Source organism: Pleurodeles waltl, chromosome 6 (genome assembly GCF_031143425.1).
Source record: "Pleurodeles waltl isolate 20211129_DDA chromosome 6, aPleWal1.hap1.20221129, whole genome shotgun sequence".
NCBI lineage: Eukaryota > Metazoa > Chordata > Amphibia > Caudata > Salamandridae > Pleurodeles > Pleurodeles waltl.
This window is the reverse complement of record NC_090445.1, coordinates 897,823,787-897,845,296: the sequence shown is the minus strand read 5'-3', so window position 1 is coordinate 897,845,296 and position 21,510 is coordinate 897,823,787. Positions and strand designations below refer to the sequence as shown.

Sequence of the window (21,510 nt, the reverse complement as noted above, 5' to 3'; positions counted from 1 at the left end):
TCTCCACCAACCCCATGGACAGCAAAAACTACAGACACATCTCACTTCTCTCCTTCCCAGCCAAAGTAATCAAGAAGGCTATCAATTCCCAACTCACCTAATTCATCAAGACCAACCACACCCTGGACCCCCCAATCTGGCTTCAGAAGCAATCACAGACTGAGACCGCATTAGTCGGAGCAACGTACAACATTTGCACTCTCCTCGACCAAAGCGAAACCACAGAACTCATCCTTTGTGACCTCTCCACCGCCTTTGACACCGTCTACCAGCACACACTCTGCACCAAACTCCACGACGCAAGCATCCACGACAAAGCCTTAAAGTGGATTCACTCATTCCTCACTGGCCAATCCCAGAAAGTCAGGCTCCCACCTTTATCATCAAAACTGACAGAGATCAGCTGCGGTGTTCCTCAGGGCTCCTCTCTGTGACCCACCCTCTTCAACTGCTACATGGCCCCACTTGCTAACATCATCATAAACCACAGACTTAGCATCGTCTCCTATACTGACAACACCCAGCTGATCCTTTCCCTCACTAACTGACCAATCTACAACTGCCAAAAGCAACTTCCACAATTGAATGAAGGTAGTTGCCACTTGGATGAAGGACAGCTGCCTGAAACTCAACTTCGACAAAACTTAGGTTCTCATCCTAGGCTCCACCCCCTCTGCCTGGGACGACTTCTGTCGGCCCTGAAGCACTCTGAACCCCTCCGCCCATACCCACTAACCATGCACACAACCTCAGCATCATCGTTGACACCTTTCTCTCAATGAACAACCATATCAATTGTGTCTCATCCTCCTGTTTCCACATGCTCCGCCTGCTCTGAAGCTTTTCAAATGGATACCCATCGAGTCCAGGAGAACAGTCACCCAGGTGCTCATCAGCAGCAAGCTGGACTAAGGCAACACACTATGCCAGCGCCACCCAAAAGCTCAGATCCAAAACTGCAGAGAATTCAGAATGCCTCGGCCAGATTCATCCTGGACATCCCTCGCCACCGCCACATCATTGCTCAACTGAGAGACCTTCATTGGCTCCCGATCAACAAAAGAATAATCTACAAGCTCCTCAAGCACGCTTACAGGCCCTCCACAACATTGGGCCATCATACCTCAACCACTGCCTGTCCTTTTACACACCTACCAGACACCTCCGCTCCACCCAACCTGCCCTTGCCACATCCTGAGGATCCGCAAGAACTCAGCTGGAGGAAGATCCTTCTCTTGCCTCGCAGCTCAGACCTGGAACATTCTTATGCTACACCTCAGGTAATCACCCTCACTACCTCAATTCAAGAAGAACCTCAAGATCTGGCTCTTCAACTGACCTGCTGCTACCCCCACTCCCCTTTAGAGCCTCGAGACCCTTACGGGTGATTAGCCGTGCTTTACAAGAACCTGATAGATTGATTAAAAACAGTCACAAGGAGAAAAAGGAGGCGCCAAAAAAAGGGAGAGCTAAAGGGGCAAGGAGTATTGAGTAGTGAATTAAAGAGGCATGAGGTGTATTTAAGACTAGCAAGCATTGGAATTCAGCACACCAGTGTTTAATTACACTGGCCAAGTTCTTCTGACCAGAGTTTCGGACACTGGCACTCTTTCTTTCACAAGTTATGAAGTGACAGAACCCATCCATTTCTTGAGCTTTCCCAACAGGAATGTGTGGAAGACGGCATCTTGAGTAGCCATGCAGTTAAGGGATATTAGAGCTGCTTGCTATCCTTCGTCAACAGTAACTGCACTTATTTTCATGTGTTGCACAATATCTTAGATCTAGGAGAGCAGATTTTCATTTATCTGCTAATGACTGAACTAAATTTAAGATTTAAAATAATTAGTTGTTTAGCAAAATGAAATGTTTTCAAGGAATAAACAATACCATGGCAAAGAAACAAAGAGCTAGATAACAAAACTCCAAAATACACTTACGTGTAGGCTAAAGTAGCACTGAAGTGTTTTTTGATGTAGGTCTCCAAAACAGGATTAAAATGTTGAAACTTTCTATCAGCTATCAGTCCAATGATAAATACCTAAAAAGGAAGGAGTACAGAAATCAATTACCGTATGAAACGTCTACAATTACATTGCAAATTGAACTTGTGTTTGTGTTCCAAATAGTTCAATATTATACACCCAGTAAAATATTTTAAATTCAATAGCAACACCAAATGCTACTTACAATTCAGATAGAGATAATGGCCATAATATCTTTCACTTGTGTTTCTATTTGTTTATTTGAGGTGTAGGTTTACTTTGCTTATTTTCTCAATGCCTAAAGAGTGATTAAACAATACAGTGGACTTAAAATCTCTGAAAGCTAAATGTGAGCACTGCTGTTCAAGCAGGGTTGTATTTGCCTTTTGATTGAAAGTAGTTAGGCTTCCATCCAGGCATTGTTCAAAATCTTTGCAATCTTTGTTAGATGGCATAAAACTATTCATACCTGAAAGTACAGGCTCTTTTATTTCACACTTATCAAGGACCAAAAGAATACAGAGTGTGGGCAGGCCGTGAAGGCATCAGGCATCACCCGCACATTTAAAGTGCCCAAAAGACTTTCACCTCTCCTTCCCTGGACTCACTTGGGGCAGATTTGGGGATTCTTTGGATGGATAGAAAGCCCTCAGGAGACAAGGGATTATTTAGTTATTTATTTATCAAAAATGAGTTGAGGAGGCTAGCCCAGGGATCGGGCCTTACCTCATGCCGACCTGCAAGATGGAATGAAAGATGTCACAGAATGGATGAAACTCAGCCGTCTGAAACTGAACTCAGACAAAACGGAAGTCCTCATCCTCGGAAACACCCCGTCCGCCTGGGACGACTCCTGGTGGCCCACGGCCCTTGGCACCGCACCAACCCCCTCAGACCACGCACACAACCTCGGATTCATCCTGGACCCACTTCTCACCATGACGAAACAAGTCAACGCCATATCATCCTTCTGCTTCCTCACCCTCCGCATGATCTGAAAGATCTTCCATTGGATCCCCGCCGACACCAGAAAGACCGTGACCCACGCCCTCGTCACAAGCCGCCTGGACTACGGAAACACCCTATACGCAGGAACCACCGCTAAACTCCAGAAACGTCTGCAGCGAATTCAAAACGCCTCCGCCCGCCTCGTCCTCGACATACCCCGCAACAGCCACATCTCTGCCCATCTGAGACACCTGCACTGGCTTCCCGTCAACAAAAGGATCACCTTCCGGCTCCTCACCCACACACACAAGCCCCTCCACAACAAGCGACTCGAATACCTCAACCGTCGCCTCGGTTTTTACACGCCCACCCGTCAACTTCGCTCCGCCAACCTCGCACTCGCCGCCGTCCCTCGCATCCGCCGCACCACGGCAGGTGGGAACTCCTTCTCCTACCTGGCGGCCAAGACATGGAATTCCCTCCCCACCAACCTCAGGACCACCCAGGACCACCTCGCATTCCGGAGGCAACTCAAGACCTGGCTCTTCGAGCAGCAGTAACCCCATCCCCCTAGCGCCTTGAGACCCTCACGGGTGAGTAGCGCGCTTTATAAATGTTTTTGATTTGATTTGATGCCTAAAAGGACAGTCTTTCAGCCCCTCCAAGCCCCCCTCACCCCCAGGACCCACAACATCCCCATAACATGGAAAGCACAGGAAATATGAATTCTTTTGGATACCGTTTTGTCGTATGTGCCAGTAGAGAGGGGCTCAATCCTAATTTCCTCTCATTTACCATGGTGAATGACAGCACTATCCGAGATCTTGGTCTATCAGCAACCACCTAGCCCTACCAACTATGAGTGTTTCTGACTAAGAATGCCCTCCTATCATCAAGAACAGGCCTACAAATGTGTTACACCTGTTTATGTGACAGAAAAATCAGGAACTTTCAGCCAGTGCTCAAAGTCAGACCACCCTGTGTTCCCACGCTTCTCCTGATTGAAACACTTCCTTCCATGTGTGAGTGGACACAAAGCAGTGGACATTCACTGTAACACAGTGAAGATGTCTTTGACACACACTGACTTTGAATAGTGCAAGTTTTGTCCAGGCCCTGTTGTTGTCGATAAGCAGAGCCACACAAGTGGGATACTCTCTTTATAAGAAAGAAATTAGGAAACACTGTGTGGCAGAAGATTTGTCCACATGGATTCCGGAACTTTCATTCACAGAAATGGGATTCAAGTGTGTGATTTTAGCCAAAATTTGAAAATTGCAGAGCATTTTGTGTAAGAAAACACAGATCCATGAAAGTCAAGCACCCTAGACACCACTTGGTTAAAGTAATGTCTGAAATTGGTATGTTTCCCTGGGTGGTAGTTAACCCAGGACAAAATACTGAAGCTACCCACTTCCCCAAAATGGATACATTTTCAAGGAAAGATTTGAGATCTCCATGTTTTTCGGGCCTTTCTTGTCATGAGTGCAATGCCTAACCACATAAGTGGGATACCGTTTTTTGGGGGGGGGGGTAAAGTGTGGCAACGCAGAATCACATCACATTTGTTATTATCAATTATTGAATTAGTCTCTCCATTTTTGGCTTCCATTTGTAAGCCAGTGACCAAGAAAGAACACAATACCTTCTGAATCGCAATTCTATGGATAACCTCCAGGACCAGATTTGTATCAAATAACCATTATTTATAAATTCAGTATTGTGGGAACATTTAAACAATGCATAGGTTTCCATCATACCCATTTTAATTCATTAGATTTCTCCATAATAATTGATGCATAGGTGGCATTCAATGAAATACAACTACCGGCTGTAGAAATGCTGGGATCACGCATTTTCGGACAAACAACAAACACTATACATCACGGCAACTACAACGCTCTGATGGATGTAATGGTATATTAATTTAGTAAATCAGCCAATAAACCAAAAATTCCTCCTTGCCACCGTTTCCTATTTTTTTACACTCTTCTATTTCAACAATTTGTTTGGGAACACCATAAACAAACTACAAAAATGACCTCTTTCTGAATTCCAATTTTTTTTTAATTTTCAGAAACGTATAGTTTTCTTAGTTTACTAAGTGGTTTTACAGCCTGTTTCTACTGCAAACCGCAAATAGGTGAAAACCATACAAAATATGAAACTTTGCCTACCATTAGGAATAATGCAAAAATTGCAGTAAAACCTTATTTTGATTTCTGCAATCCCGACTCTTCCAGAAACAAAACGGAGAGATGGTGATCCTATCACAGCAAACCAACTGTTGATGTGATGTTACAAAGTACGTTTTGCTGTATTTTGGCTATTTTCTCAGTTGCTCCCATTAGAATTCACAGACAAATGTTTCCGTCAGAATCCCCAGCTTGCGGGGGGGGGGGGGGGGAGGGGGATTTCGCCTGGATAACTTTTGTAGGAAAGCAATTACGTAGGCTTAATTTTAAAGTGCTGCAAACGTCAAAAAAGGATTCAGCACAGGGGGCGTGACTCTGCAACTAAGGGGTTAAAGATGGTTTAAAAACATACTATTAAGGTGAAACAGTGATAAGCTTCAATGAAAACAACTAATAAAAGAAAAGTAGGCAAGGGAAAAAAATCCCTGTCATGGGTCAAAATATCAGGTATAGAAATTTACAGTGCTTTATAAATATTCTGCAAGGCATGAAAAGAGTTAATCATTAGCAACCACAACATCAGTAGCCCTTTGCATTTATTATTACACGAAAAACAATTCACGAAGTACGACAACATAAAACAAAATCATCAGACAAACAGAAATCTCATGGGAAAACTAGGATAAAAAGGTTTTTGGGCAATTTACATGTGACAATTATTAGTGACAGTGAATAACACGGTTGGTGCACTGAGGCAACAGATCCCATCCTACTACTAATAAACAATTCTGGAGACAGATGTATTAACTAATGCTTATCAATAATATAGATGGCAAGAAAAATGGAACAGTCTTTCTTCATAAGCTGTACCAAAGCTTGAATTAACATGCCTCCATGTCAGCATAAAAAGTTTTTGATAGGATGGGGATACCCAATCATGCAATAAATGCACTCAAAATATTGGCTTGAGCATAAGGTCCCAGTAAGATTTATAGCAATGATATGCTAAGCCTTTGGAGGATTTATGAATATCATTAAGATGTTTGATATTAACTTTGGCCTAACACTTCCCTGTAACCACAGAGTGAGCTGTCTTCATAATGCAAATGGGTCTGTCGAAATGACCCTCAGCTGAACTTTAATCAATACCTTGGGTACACAGGCAAGCTGTAAGAGATGCATGGCATTTTTATGAAGAGATGGGTCCTAAAAAACCCTTCCTGTCCAGGATAAAACTAGTTTTGTAGCAAACACACGTGATGTATTTCACACTCTCAATTTTGCTACTAGAAGGTCCAAGGGAGACGATTTGCACAGATTGCTGATTGTACACATGAAAGCTCACTAGGTGATCCAGACACAGGGTGCAGTTACATTCTTCATCCAAAAACACTTCAATGATAAATACAGGGCACCTCTTCTCATTTACTGTTATATGTTACAAAGATGGTATACCATAAAATAGAAACATTATTTACATGTTTAGCTCCCATAACTATCTACTTTCAAACCATGTCATTAAAAAAAAGATAAAACTTGCTCCTGACCGAAGTACCATGGGGAATAACAAATGATTTCTTAATAGAGTAACAACTGCCAATGATTAAGAATGTACACTTTTGACAAATTTCTCAAATCCTCAGAGCAATCTACAAACAGGTCAGTAGCACAGCACGTTTGGCAAATTTTAAACACATGCGGTATCCTTGACAATATTCAATGTCACAAGATTGCTGATGCAAAACATTAGAGCAAATACTGGCGAGAGTAAGGGCCAAAACGAAACCCTGTCTGACTCTTATGCCTCTTCAGGAGGCTACAATCTTAATTAGAGTTTGATGGATGTTGGATAACAAAAACAGAATAACAACTCCACCAAGCTACTACTTTAACATTGTAATTCGACTGGGGGGGGGGGTGTCACATGATGATGGTGTCCTCCGTGTGGCATTGGTGGCCCCATGGTGGGACCGCCAATGTCGTAATGAGCCCCTTAGTGCTACTGCAGCCTGGGGTCTGTGTGTGCATGTAGGGTGGATGGTGAGAGCTGTGACTGTATGAGTACAGGGTGAGTGATGTGCCTGTGTGACTGCAGTGTGAGTTGTGAGACTGAATGAGTGTGGGAGAGCTGTGTGCATGCATTAGGGCAAGGGTCATACCTGGCAAGTTTTCAAGTTCCATGCATGAATAGCTAGGCCAGTCCCATTTATGTTTCTTAGAAGTCTCGCACTTGTAGTTTTATGTAGCCCACCATAAATCCAGGACCACAAGTACTAGAATTGTAAGAAAAAAACTGGGACTGGTGTAACTGGTAGCACGTGAAACTGTGAAGCTTGGCAGCTATGCAAGGTGAGTAATGAGAGTCCACTGGATGAGTGGTAAGACTACGTGTGCAGGTGTAAGGGTGGGGCTTTGTGGGTGTTGTGAATAGTGTACCTGTCTGAGAGAAGAGTGGGTTGTGTGACTGTATGAGCATAGGGCAATGTTCTTTCATGTGTGCAGAATGAGTCGTGTGAATGCACTGGATGAGAAGTGCACCCTTGTGAGTAGTATGCTTGTGTGAGTGCAATGTGAGCAGAACAATGTTTTTGTGTGACTGATGTGTCTGCAGGAGTGCAAGAAGACTGTACAATCTTAGTGATCACATTTACACCTTTTTTCAGAAAACCATAGCATGTTTTCTTGAAATATCTGCAGAAAGATCAATATTTGCACCCATTCTTTTCTTGCAGTGGAATAAATCTCCCCCTCCCCACAGCCACTCTCCCATGTGTTTGTTTAAAGTTCACTCCCATTTTGTATTCAGACTAAAGCTTTCTGCCCTACCACTTTAAAAATGCACCAGCCGCCACTATGTTGGACATCTTCTCAAAAGCAGGAGGTGTCCAGAACACACTCTGTAGAGTGGGTAGACATCTATACACTCAAAATAGTGCAGATAAAACTACAACACTTTTTGGCAGGTATCCTGAATCCACAGGCCACAAATGTGGCCTTTTTTCTGCTTACCTTTAGATCCAAAGTAAACTGAGGCAGCGTTATTAGGCCACATTTAGTCTTGCAGCTATGTTAAAAAACACAGTGAAGATCTACAGGATGCAGACGTTGAGATAGGTCACTGGATAGGAGTAATTAAAGTGTTCTGCTACACTGGAGGATTGCAGTGAGTAGAATAAGTGGGATATGTGCACAGTCCCACAAGCCAGTGACTAGAGGAATAAGCACTCAACTGAATTCAAACAGTGTTCTGAAATGGCAGGGAAATGACAGTGATATTAGTCAGTGCCTCAGAGGGTAGTCAGTGGGAGGAGAGATGGACTAAGAAACAGAAGGTGTTGAGTTAGTTTCTTAAGGACAGGAAAGAAGCTGTGATTTCCATTTAGGGTATAAAGAGAAAATCCTACCATTTAAATTCTCGGGTATACACATCATTCCAAAGGGTTCACCAGAACACTATCAATGTTACCAAAAGCAGCCTTGAAGTAAAGAAATGAGAAAAAATAGCCCTCTGCTCTTCAGTGTCGCATTGAATTTAAACAAAAAAAAAAGAGAGACAGAACCTCGGTTCCACCATCCTGGTACTTGATCTAAAGCTTGCCTGACAAGAGGCCAGAACATCATCATTGTTAAATGAATAGAACAAACATTTCAGCCAAAGGAATTGGCCCACATTTAAAGGACTGAACTCTTTCTAAGACACCTACCTATATTTGGTTTGTCCACTGGGGGAAGATGGCCAATGAGTAAACAGTTTGGAGTCAGTAGGTATTTAGCTTAGAATATCAAAAAGCTATTTATTGTGCATCTTGGATGGAATATCCCTGAAAAATACCTCCTGTCTAATGTATGCTTAACTATAAATTGGCAGTGGCCAAATACATTTTCTGATAGGTCTTGTACATTTCAAGTTTTTTAATTAGGTGTCTCATCACACAATAGCTACAGGAAGCCTTACAAGGCTTTGCTGACATTACTTCAGAATATAATTTAATAACAACAATCTAAATGAGTAAGTGGCCTCCTCACAGGTGATTGGAGGCCATGTCTTTACAAAGTTCAACCACTTTTGTCAATATCCTAATTCTACTGAAGATATGATTAGCCATCTTCAAATTGTCCCTTCTGACAACATAGCCTTTTATGAGAAGACAAGCCAGGAGAATCGCCAAACTCTACAAATAAAGTACAGAGTGGAAGCTGAATTGTTACTTAGACAGATTTTGCTAGCATTTTAGTGGATGTTGCATAGCAATTTTTCCTTACATTTTAAAATGCTGCTACACATTTTGGTAACTATGCACATTAACGTGTATAGCTAGTTGTAATTGTTGCTGATATGTTTCAGATAATTTTAGCACATGGCATCCATGCTATTCCAGTTGAGTCAATGATTGAATGGTTACATAAATAAGGACCATATTCATCTCTGAGGTACAACGTTGTTCAGAGTTATTATTTGGAGAGATAAATACTGTGTTTTAATTACATTATTACTGTCACACTTGCAGAATACGAACACAAAAGTTCTATATTGACAACTGTTTTATACAATATAATTTAAGGATATCAAGAATGTTGGTGTCGAGAACGAAACCCCTTTTTTAACCAGGCTTACATCAAATCTCTAAATGTGTACAACATAATCTAGTCTAAATGTATGTCGACAACATTTCCAATGGGTTGAGCCGGCTTAGAGGGGAATGGTTGGGTCCTATATTGAACATGCAATCTATTGTCACAAAATCACACACATAAATTTAGACATAATGTTGATCGTGCTCCCTGTTAGGTGACTTGCTGTCATTAAATTATTTACAACAGCAGCAATTACTCTTCAAACCCATTTGTTCTTCTACCATTTATTGGGAATAAAGATGTTTTGGATGCAATTTAAAATCCACCTACAGGGCCCTATCAGTTGCTGTGAATGATTCTGGCAGGTATGAAGAGCTTCGATGTCATCTTTAAGAACTAAGGAATTGAAAGGGACAGAACAATACAAAGAAAAGGGGGTCAATTTTGAGAGGGCAATATCAAGTTCAAAAGATAGACCTATTATACAGAGGGATCTGAAAAAAGCTTATGTGACAAGGTGGGTTTTGCTGGTAAAATGAAGCCTGCAATACATGTAAGAAAATCTGGCCTAAGTCTGAAGCATATAACAAGCTTTTCAGCTCTTCCGAACTATATGTCCTTGAAGATAAGCATTAATTAGCAGAGCTGAGACATTTATAGCAATATGTTACAGCACTGCAGATCCCGCGTTCATTACAAAAATCTTTCTGTGCATTCTGGCTAAGACCATATTCATATGCGACTTGTATTAACTTCTTGTCATCTGAGTTTGGCAAGAAATTACTAGAAGCAAACTGCTATGTTTATTTTCGCACAGATTTCCCATTTAATCTACAGGTCAGCAACTATGCAATCTCTTGCATATGAAAGATCAAGACATCAATAGAGCAGGCTTTTAAGGGTGAAAGGTAATGGTGTGACTGCTTATAGCAAAAGGAATTAACTTCTTTCTGATGGGTATTGGGAAAGCATTGTGGGTCACAAAATGTGTATGACACCTGAACTCATAAGAGAAACAAAGTGCTGCCAGAAGGTCAATTTCAGTAACAATATGTAAGGTATTTTACTGGGAGACAGCCAAGATTAAATCAGTAACCTCTATCCAGGGCCACCTTCGCTGCATGTAAAACCAGTAGAAACAGGATAGTGCAGACCACATTTAGTGTTGCAGCTATGTTAAAAAAATCACAGTGAAGTTCTACAGGATGCAGACGTTGAGATCGGTAACTGGATAGGAGTAATTAAAGTGTGCTGCTACATTGGAGGATTGCAGTGAGTAGAATACGTGGGATGAGTGCACAGTCCCGCAAGCCAGTGACAAGAAGAACAAGCATTTGCAATGCAACGGGTCTCGCATTTCTCTGAGTTAGAGCTATTAGCAGTTGTATACTCCCAACCGGACTTTTCTTGCCTCATTAAAAGAAAAAAAAAAGCAAGCACGATCACGCTGCTAAAAAATGGAAATGGAAATGGAAACGGTCTCAGGGTCGATGTCATGCAAAGTGCTCTACTTCTGCCAAGCGAGATCGCGCTGCGAAAAAAGATAAAAAGTAGTCCACAAACCAGACGGAAAACAGCGAGCCTCGTATGTTTTCAGTACTTGGTCGCTATGCTCAAGGAGGGCTAACCACTGGAAAAGGCATGAGGTATAAGTGCCTTCCACTAATGAAAGCAAGCAGATTTTAAAAGGCAAGCCCACGAACCAATGAAAGACACTGATGTGACATGGGCGTGGCTCAGAGCCCTTTTATAACTACTACAGCGTGGGGTCAGTGTACTTATGAGTGCCATTCATCTGCTAAATGTCTGGCATTTAGAGTTACACTTTCTTGTGAGTAAAACTAAGCAATGGAGTGCACAGAAAGACATTTCTGAAATTACACCCCTTAATGTAATGAGAAGCTCTAAAAGATATCTTGAAATTACTGCGAAACATCTGAAATGGAAGTACACTAACCTTCAGGCCGTTTCCACGATGATTGTTGCATATTCTCAGTGCTTTCGGTTACAGGTTGGAACCTTGTAGCACTATGAATACAGAATTCGGTATTGCCCACTGTGCCAACCAAGGCTCACTTCTGTTTCTTACTGGTTACACACAGACAACATTGGCAGTAATTGCATTAATTAATTGAGTTTTCATAACGTAAACGTAAAAAAGAAAAATAATGCACTTTCCTAACTTAAGTTTCACTTGCATGATTTATCTTTCAGGCTATTTTATATGTAGTTACCTGAAGACGAATTACCAACAGAATAATTATAGAACGTTTTGTGCTTTTAAGGGGAGCCAATTTTTAGACCCTGCCCCCGCAGTCTGACCTGACAGCCATCATCTCCATTGCACTCATCTTAAGTAGAGTGTTCTGCTTTTGGCTCACCACTGCCACCTGAAGTAAGTTGCATTGTGACTTTTATATAGCTCCTACTGCCCCTATTTACTGTCTCAGCATCTAGGCTAGTGCCTGCCGCTGACGTAACATCACATGAATGGATGAGAGCTGTAGTTGTGATTATCTTTGCCAGCTGCCTGTAGTGCCATGGCCAGTACCCTGCTAAAGTGAAATCTAGGGAAAGGAGTACCACTGATGTGGACCAGTAGGATGGTGGTGATGACAATGAGACGCAGACTTTAAACATTTCTTTACTGCTATTACTAGGCCCCCAGCACTATGTTCGCCCTTCTTGGGATCACCTACTCCCTCTTACCTAAATGGTCTGCCTTGGAAAAGGATAGGGTACCTACCAAGTCACCATCTAACCATGAATGGTCTTTTTGGATCCGGCCACCTATTCAGAAATCCCAAACATTCTATAAAAGGCGGTGGAAAAGGCAGCCGTAAACACTACTGCCTCACACTTAGAATTGCAGAATACAGGGAGCGCACAAAGAATCTTTCCTTAACGAACGAGCACCTTCTGACCATTCCAGCCCCTCCATCCTTATCCTCGCCTAACCTTTTGACACCTTAACGGGGAAAGAATGATAACAGTCTGGTAAACCTGCCATCCTACGGTAAACAGCTACAGCAATGTGGCTGCTGGCAGATTCTGCCCTTCTCCCGTCCCTGAGCATGAAGCCTAGGAATCCCACCCAGCCACGTGTCTGAGGGTAACATGCAGTAAGTGTCAGGTGAGACTCAAAAGACCCCTCAAACGCACTCTTTGCTTTCATGGGCCACCAGCACATGACTCAAATGGTTCTGCTCTCACTCCTGCTTTCAGGTCCTACTATGAGCTGGACTTCAGAGAGAAGGAACTTAGACAACATGATCGGCTACATTACAGAAAACCAGCCTTGGTTTAATAAGTTAAGATCTGTAGAAAGAAGGCATACCGAAGGTACGGCGAGCATGCTGTTTGTACAAAGAAAAACAATGACGTTGGATCTTCGCTATCAGGACTTAAGGCAAGCAGCTACAGGGAGCTTCCACTTTTGCCTCAGTCCTTGGCTTCCCTTCTGTGCTGAGGGGGGTGGGAAGGGGTGACTACAGCCCCTGTAGTCACCGGACTGAAGAGGCAGCCCCACTTCTTTCTTAGCATTGTAATGTCATTCTACTTTCTTAGCACCACATAAGAGTTGAAATTTAGGAGCTCGGATCATGAAAATGTGCGAAGTTCCATTTTTTTGGTGAAACGTATATCTTAGAGAAATGCAAGATTCAGAAATTGTGAAAAGTTAAAAGTTCTGTATTAAGAAGATGTAATGTACAAATGTGCAATATTTTGTGTTTGTGTGTTCCCGAAACCAAACTCAAGATATGCGCTTCTTCTTTCCACAATCCTTGTAAGATGAAATAGTAAATGTAAAGGCGGGCGCCTGTATCTCTAGCGCTGTTGCTTCCGCTGCTGCAGCCTCTGGGCAGGAAAGTGCGGCTCCCCAAGCGATGAGGGGAAGCAGAATCTGCCAAAAACCAAACAACCATTTGGAATGCAATAATCTTGTGTTTGCTCGAGTTAGAGCCCAGAGCGTTTTAAATTACTGACTGGACTTTTATTGCCACACAGACGGAAAATAACAAGAGGAAGAGAGCGAGAGCGATCTGGCCCTGGAAAAGCCCCTCTGATGTTGGTTTATGTTTACAGAGGGAGCTGGTGGGGAGGAGGGACTGAACAAGCACCCACACTGTTGAGGTGAAACCGGCAAATGCCCCAAAAAAGTCCCTTACAGAAGAGATAAACAGGACATAGCGTAATTACACAGTACTTTGTGCTGCTCCCAAAGTGAAAAAAGGCAGGACAAAGAGGCAAACTGACCACTAGCAAGCAAGGATTTTTGAAGGACACTGCAACTAACAAATCAGAATGCTGGAACTTACTCTATTGTATACTTTAGTATACAGCAGGCCAAACGCTAACGCTCAACCTAAAAAGCACTCAACAGAATACAAATAGTGTTCTGGAATGGCAGGGAAATGACAGTGATATTAGTGCCTCAGAGCGTAGTCAGTGGGAGGAGAGATGGACTAAGAAAAAAAAGGTGTTGAGTTATTTTCTTAAGGACAGGAAAGAAGTTGTCATTTCCATTTAGGGAGGATATAGTCATCAAAAGGTGTTTATTTTCAAATTTTCTTTTTTTGGGACTTTCAATGATCAGTGCCAGATTGGTTCACGTGGGGCTGGAGAAAGTGTGTATTTCATCTAGATTGCCATGGTTTGAGTACATGTTTGTAAATTATTCGGAGGGGATAGAAATTTCCTCAGGTGGAAGTGAGGGCCATTGTAACCCTCTAGGATGAGGAGTAGTATGCTTAAATGTGTGTTCTTGAGTCACTAAAAGTGCTGTTGAATTTAAGCCAGCAATGAGATAAATAAAAGAGGCCAGTGAGCAACAGAAGGAGAAATAACTTGCAAACACATATTTTTCTCAATTCAGTATTGGATGGAGGCCCATAATATGACTTATTTATGCATGTTTGTAAGAAATCCACCCAGTTTTGTGTTTTACAGCTCTTAAAAACAATACCCCGCTCGCCGAGATCGTCAGACACCTTGGGCTCAAGATCTTCTCATACACCGACGACACACAGCTCATTCTCTCCCTCACCGATGAACCATCAACAGCCAAAAAGAACTTTCACAACAGAATGAAGGCAGTGGTCAACTGGATGAGGGACAGCTGCCTCAAGCTCAACTTGGAAATCCTCCTCCCGGGCCCCACCACTACCGCCTGGGATGACTCCTGGTGGTCCAGTGCCCTCGGAACTGCCCCACCTCTGACTGACCATGCATGCAACCTCAGCATCATTCTCAACTCCTCACTGTCCATGGCCCGCCAGATCAACATAGTCTCCTCCTCATGTTTCCACAATCTATGCCTGCTCTGGAAGATGTTCAAGTGAATCCCCATCAACACAAAAAGAACAGTTACCCAGGTACTCGTCAGCAGTAAACTCAACTACGGCACCACATTCTATGCCAGAATCAACAAGAAACTCCAATCAAGACTCCAAAGAATACAGAATAACACAGCAAGTCTGACCCTGGACATCCACAGCCACATCTCTGCCCACCTGAGAGACCAAAACTGGCTCCCGGTCAACAAACACATCACTTTCAAACTTCTACACTCCCTCCAGGCAACTCACGCTTTGCACATGGCTAGAGAAAGATCCTTCTTCTACCTCGCCGCACAAATCTGGAACATGATGCCGCTCCACCTAGGGCAGTATCCATTGCTGGTTCAGTTCAGGAAGGACTCAAGACCGGGCTCTTCGACTGACCCGCATCCCTCAGCTAGCACCTTGAGACTGGGTGATATGGCGTGCTATATAAATGATGACTGAATGATTGACTCAATCAGTAAACATTAATCTACAAACCCTGCAAAATGGATAAAACCCCCAAAGGGAAACAGGCAACAATTCTATGTTATGTTATAAATAAATGCAATTGTTTCCCATCAAAATCTAGAGCAGCCACTTAAATGTATGGCAAAATAATCACCACCTGTCAGCTTACTAGGCATGACAGCAGGGAAAAGACCCTACAGACATCAGACTAGGACAAGGCAATGGGAAGTACAGCCATATATAGAAAGCGTAAGTGAACTTTCATTGTAAAAACTAAGCTGGAGTATGCTGGATTTTAACAGTTTTGAAAACTGAATGCAGAACACTGGGGTCAAATTTAATACTTTAAGCTGAGTTAGTATCAGTATTGTTTCTATTTTCAGTGAAGTGTCTATGAACATGTTACTCCAATATTCACAGACTCTTTACTCCATAAGATCCAAATCCACAATCAAAAATCTATATGAATGGACTGCACATTAGAAGCTCCTGATGGAGTCTAGACTTTAAATGCACTGGGATGCATCACCATCCTTTTGTTTTGCAGATAGAAATGGTTCATTTAAGATTCAAGAAATATAAAGGCCACATTAAGCGTATATATTCTCAGGTTGGAACCAAAGGTGTAAGGAAATGCCTCCTTGGCATGGTTACCCCCTGACATTTTGCCTTTGCTGATGCTATGTTTTGAATTGAAAGTGTGCTGAGGCCTGCTAACCAGGCCCCAGCACCAGTGTTCTTTCCCTAACCTGTACTTTTGATTCCACAATTGGCACACCCTGGCATCCAGGTAAGTCCCTTGTAACTGGTACCCCTGGTACCAAGGGCCCTGATGCCAGGGAAGGTCTCTAAGGGCTGCAGCATATCTTATGTCACCCTGGGGACCCCTCACTCAGCACAGACACACTGCTTGCCAGCTTGTGTGTGCTGGTGAGAACAAAACAAGTAAGTCGACATGGCACTCCCCTCAGGGTGCCATGCCAACCTCACACTGCCTATGCAGTATAGATAAGTCACCCCTCTAGTAGGCCTTACAGCCCTAAGGCAGGGTGCACTATACCATAGGTGAGGGCACCAGTGCATGAGTACTGTGCCCCTACAGTGTCTAAGCCAAACCTTAGACATTGTAAGTGCAGGGTAGCCATAAGAGTATATGGTCTGGGAGTCTGTCAAACACGGACTCCACAGCACCATAATGGCTACACTGAAAACTGGGAAGTTTGGTATCAAACTTCTCAGCACAATAATTGCACACTGATGCCAGTGTACATTTTATTGTGAAATACACCCCAGAGGGGACCTTAGAGGTGCCCCCTGAAACCTTAACCGACTATCTGTGTAGGCTGACTGGTTCCAGCAGCTTGCCACAACCGAGACATGTTGCTGGCCCCACGGGGAGAGTGCCTTTGTCACTCTGAGGCCAGTAACAAAGCCTGCACTGGGTGGAGATGCTATCACCTCCCCCAGGCAGGAGCTGTAACACCTGGTGGTGAGCCTCAAAGGCTTACCCCCTTTGTTCCAGCACCGCAGGGCACTCCAGCTAGTGGAGTTGCCCGCCCCCTCCGGCCACGGCCCCACTTTTGGCGGCAAGACCGGAAGAGATAATGAGAATAACAAGGAGGAGTCACTGGCCAGTCAGGACAGCCCCTAAGGTGTCCTGAGCTGAAGTGACTCTAACTTTTTGAAATCCTCCATCTTGCAGATGGAGGATTCCCCAATAGGATTAGGGATGTGACCCCCTCCCCTTGGGAGGAGGCACAAAGAGGGTGTACCCACCCTCAGGGCTAGTAGCCATAGGCTACTAACCCCCCAGACCTAAACATGCCCTTAAATTTAGTATTTAAGGGCTCCCATGAACCTAAGAATTTAGATTCCTGAAACTACAAGAAGAAGAAGACTGCTGAGCTGAAAAACCCCTGCAGAGGAAGAACAGAAGACACCAACTGCTTTGGCCCCAGTCCTACCGGCCTGTCTCCTGCCTTCCAAAGAACCCTGCTCCAGCGACGCTTTCCAAGGGACCAGCGACCTCTGAATCCTCTGAGGACTGCCCTGCTTCAAGAAAGACAAGAAACTCCCGAGGACAGCGGCACTGCTCCAAAAGAACTGCAACTTTGTTTCAAGGAGCAGATTTAAAGACCCCTGCAACTCCCCCCGACTCGACTGGTGGAGAACCAACAGCTCAGGGAGGACCCTCCGGCGACTCCGAGACCGTGAGTAACCAAAGTTGTCCCCCCTGAGCCCCCACAGCGACGCCTGCAGAGGGAATCCCGAGGCTCCCCCCTGACCGCGACTGCCTGAACTCCATTTCCCGACGGCTGGAAAAGACCCTGCACCCGCAGCCCCCAGCACCTAAAGGAACGGAACTCCTGTGCAGGAGTGACCCCCAGGAGGCCCTCTCCCTTGCCCAGGTGGTGGCTACCCCGAGGAGCCCCCCCCTTGCCTGCCTGCACTGCTGAAGAGATCCCTTGGTCTCTCATTGAAAACCATTGAAAACCAGACGCGTGTTTGCACACTGCACCCGGCCGCCCCCGCGCTGCTGAGGGTGTACTTTTTGTGCTGACTTGTGTCCCCCCCGGTGCCCTACAAAACCCCCCTGGTCTGCCCTCCGAAGACGCGGGTACTTAGCTGCTGGCAGACCGGAACCGGGGCACCCCCTTCTCTCCATTGAAGCCTATGTGTTTTGGGCACCTCTTTGACCTCTGCACCTGACCGGCCCTGATCTGCTGGTGTGGTAACTTTGGGGTTGCTCTGAACCCCCAACGGTGGGCTACCTTGGACCCAAATCTGAGACTTGTAAGTGATTTACTTACCTGACAAAACTAACAAAAACTTACCTCCCCCAGGAACTGTGAAAATTGCACTGTGTCCACTTTTAAAACAGCTTATTGTGTTTTATGTAAAAAGTATACATGCTAATGTAAAGATTCAAAGTTCTTAAAGTACTTACCTGCAATACCTTTCAAATGAAATATTACATGTAGAAATTGAACCTGTGGTTCTAAATATAAACTAAGAAAAGATATTTTTCTATAACAAAACCTATTGGCTGGATTTGTCTCAGAGTGTGTGTTCCTCATTTATTGCCTGTGTGTATGTACAACAAATGCTTAACACTACTCCTTTGATAAGCCTACTGCTCGACCACACTACCACAAAATAGAGCATTAGTATTATCTCTTTTTGCCACTATCTTACCTCTAAGGGGAACCCTTGGACTCTGTGCATACTATTCCTTACTTTGAAATAGTGCATACAGAGCCAACTTCCTACATTGGTGGCAGCGGTGGGATACAAGACTTTGCATTTGTTGGACTACTCAGCCAATACCTGATCACACGACAAATTCCAAAAATTGTCATTAGAAATTGATTGTTTGCAATTTGAAATTTTTCTAAATTCTTAAAAGTCCTGCTAGGGCCTTGTGTTAGTCCCTGTTTAGCAAATCTTTTAGTGTTTAAAAGTTTGTGAAAAGTTTGAATTAGATTCTAGAACTAGTTTTAGTTTCTTAAAAAGTATTCCAACTTTTAGAAGCATAATGTCTAGTGCAGAGATGAATGTGGTGGAACTCGACACCACACCTTACCTCCATCTTAAGATGAGGGAGCTAAGGTCACTCTGTAAACTAAAGAAAATAGTAATGAGCCCCAGACCTTCCAAACTACAGCTCCAGGAGCTGTTGGCAGAGTTTGAAAAGGCTAACCCCTCTGAGGATGGCAACACAGAGGATGATGATAGTGACTTGGAGGGTGATTCCCCCCTACCAGTCCTATCTAGGGAAGACAGGGCCTCTCAAGCCCTGACTCCAAGCATAATAGTCAGAGATGCTGGCTCCCTCACAGGAGGGACCAACCTCTCTGAAATCACTGAGGATAACTCCAGTGAAGAGGACATCCAGTTAGCCAGGATGGCCAAAAGATTGGCTTTGGAAAGACAGATCCTAGCCATAGAAAGGGAAAGACAAGAGATGGGCCTAGGACCCATCAATGGTGGCAGCAACATAAATAGGGTCAGAGATTCTCCTGACATGTTGAAAATCCCTAAAGGGATTGTAACTAAATATGAAGATGGTGATGACATCACCAAATGGTTCACAGCTTTTGAGAGGGCTTGTGTAACCAGAAAAGTGAACAAATCTCACTGGGGTGCTCTCCTTTGGGAAATGTTCACAGGAAAGTGTAGGGATAGACTCCTCACACTCTCTGGAAAAGATGCAGAATCTTATGACCTCATGAAGGGTACCCTGATTGAGGGCTTTGGATTCTCCACTGAGGAGTATAGGATTAGATTCAGGGGGGCTCAAAAATCCTCGAGCCAGACCTGGGTTGACTTTGTAGACTACTCAGTAAAAACACTAGATGGTTGGATTCAAGGCAGTGGTGTAAGTAATTATGATGGGCTGTACAATTTATTTGTGAAAGAACACCTATTAAGTAATTGTTTCAATTATAAACTGCATCAGCATCTGGTAGACCTAGGACCAATTTCTCCCCAAGAATTGGGAAAGAAGTCGGACCATTGGGTCAAGACTAGGGTGTCCAAAACTTCCACAGGGGGTGACCAAAAGAAAGGGGTCACAAAACCTCCCCAGGGGAAGGGTGGTGAGACAGCCAAAAACAAAAATAGTAAAGAGTCTTCTACAGGCCCCCAAAAACCTGCACAGGAGGGTGGGCCCAGAGCCTCTTCACAAAACAATCCTGGGTACAAGGGTAAAAACTTTGATCCCAAAAAGGCCTGGTGTCGTAGCTGTAGTCAGTCTGGACACCAAACTGGAGACAAGGCCTGTCCCAAGAAAGATACCACTTCTAACTCCACTCCAGCTAAAACTGGAATGGCCAGTCTCCAAGTGGGATCAACAGTGTGCCCAGAGCAAATCAGGTGTCATACTGAAGCTACATTAGTCTCTGAGGGTGGGGTGGATTTAGCCACACTGGCTGCCTGGCCCCCTAACATGCAAATATACAGGCAGCAGCTCTTAATTAATGGGACAAGTGTAGAGGGCCTGAGGGATACAGGTGCCAGTGTCACTATGGTGACAGAGAAACTGGTTTCCCCTGGCCAATACCTGACTGGACAAACCTATCCAGTCACCAATGCTGACAATCAGACTAAAGTACATCCCATGGCTATGGTAACTTTAGAGTGGGGAGGGGTCAATAGCCTGAAACAGGTGGTGGTCTCCTCAAATATCCCAGTAGACTGTTTGCTTGGAAATGACCTGGAGTCCTCAGCATGGGCTGAGGTAGAACTGAAAACCCATGCAGCCATGCTGGGTATCCCTGAACTGGTGTGTGTCAAGACAAGGGCACAGTGCAAGGCACAGGGTGAAAAAGTAGAGCTGGAGTCTGGAAGAAAGGCCCAACCTACCAAGAGAAAAGGAAAGTCAGCAGGGAAACCAGCTGCAACACAACAAGAAAAAGAGAGCCTCTCTTCTCAGGAAGAAGTTCTGCCCTCTGAGGGAACTGAGCCTATGGAGCTGGAACCTTATCAGGTTGAGCTCTTGGGCCCAGGGGGACCCTCAAGGGAAGAGTTGTGTAAGGGACAAGAAACCTGTCCCTCTCTTGAAGGCCTTAGACAGCAAGCTGCTGAAGAGTCCAAAGGCAAGAAAAATGGAACACATAGGGTCTATTGGGAAGATGGACTCCTGTACACTGAGGCAAGAGATCCCAAACCTGGTGCCACTAGGAGAGTGGTAGTGCCTCAGGGGTTCAGAGAGTTTATCCTGACCTTAGCCCATGATATTCCCCTTGCTGGGCATTTGGGACAAACCAAGACGTGGGAGAGGTTAGTCAACCACTTCTACTGGCCCAACATGTCCCAGAAGGTTAAGGAGTTTTGCACCTCCTGTCCCACCTGTCAAGCCAGTGGTAAGACAGGTGGACATCCAAAGGCCCCCCTCATTCCACTTCCAGTGGTGGGGGTCCCCTTTGAAAGAGTGGGTGTGGACATAGTGGGTCCACTGGAACCTCCCACAGCCTCAGGAAATATGTACATCCTAGTAGTAGTGGATCATGCTACTAGGTATCCTGAAGCTATTCCCCTTAGGTCGACTACTGCCCCTGCAGTAGCCAAGGCCCT

The 21,510-nt window shown here is 44.2% G+C and overlaps 1 protein-coding gene across 1 annotated transcript in view; it reads right to left on the bottom strand.

Annotated features, from left to right (window-relative positions):
- Window positions 1–21,510, bottom strand: part of DOCK1 (dedicator of cytokinesis 1) — a 1,072,828-nt gene that overhangs the window by 840,566 nt on the left and 210,752 nt on the right. Inside the window, exon 21 of the mRNA XM_069239713.1 lies at window positions 1,941–2,041. Coding sequence (XP_069095814.1) covers window positions 1,941–2,041 — 101 coding nt within the window. The remainder of the gene's footprint in view (window positions 1–1,940; window positions 2,042–21,510) is intronic.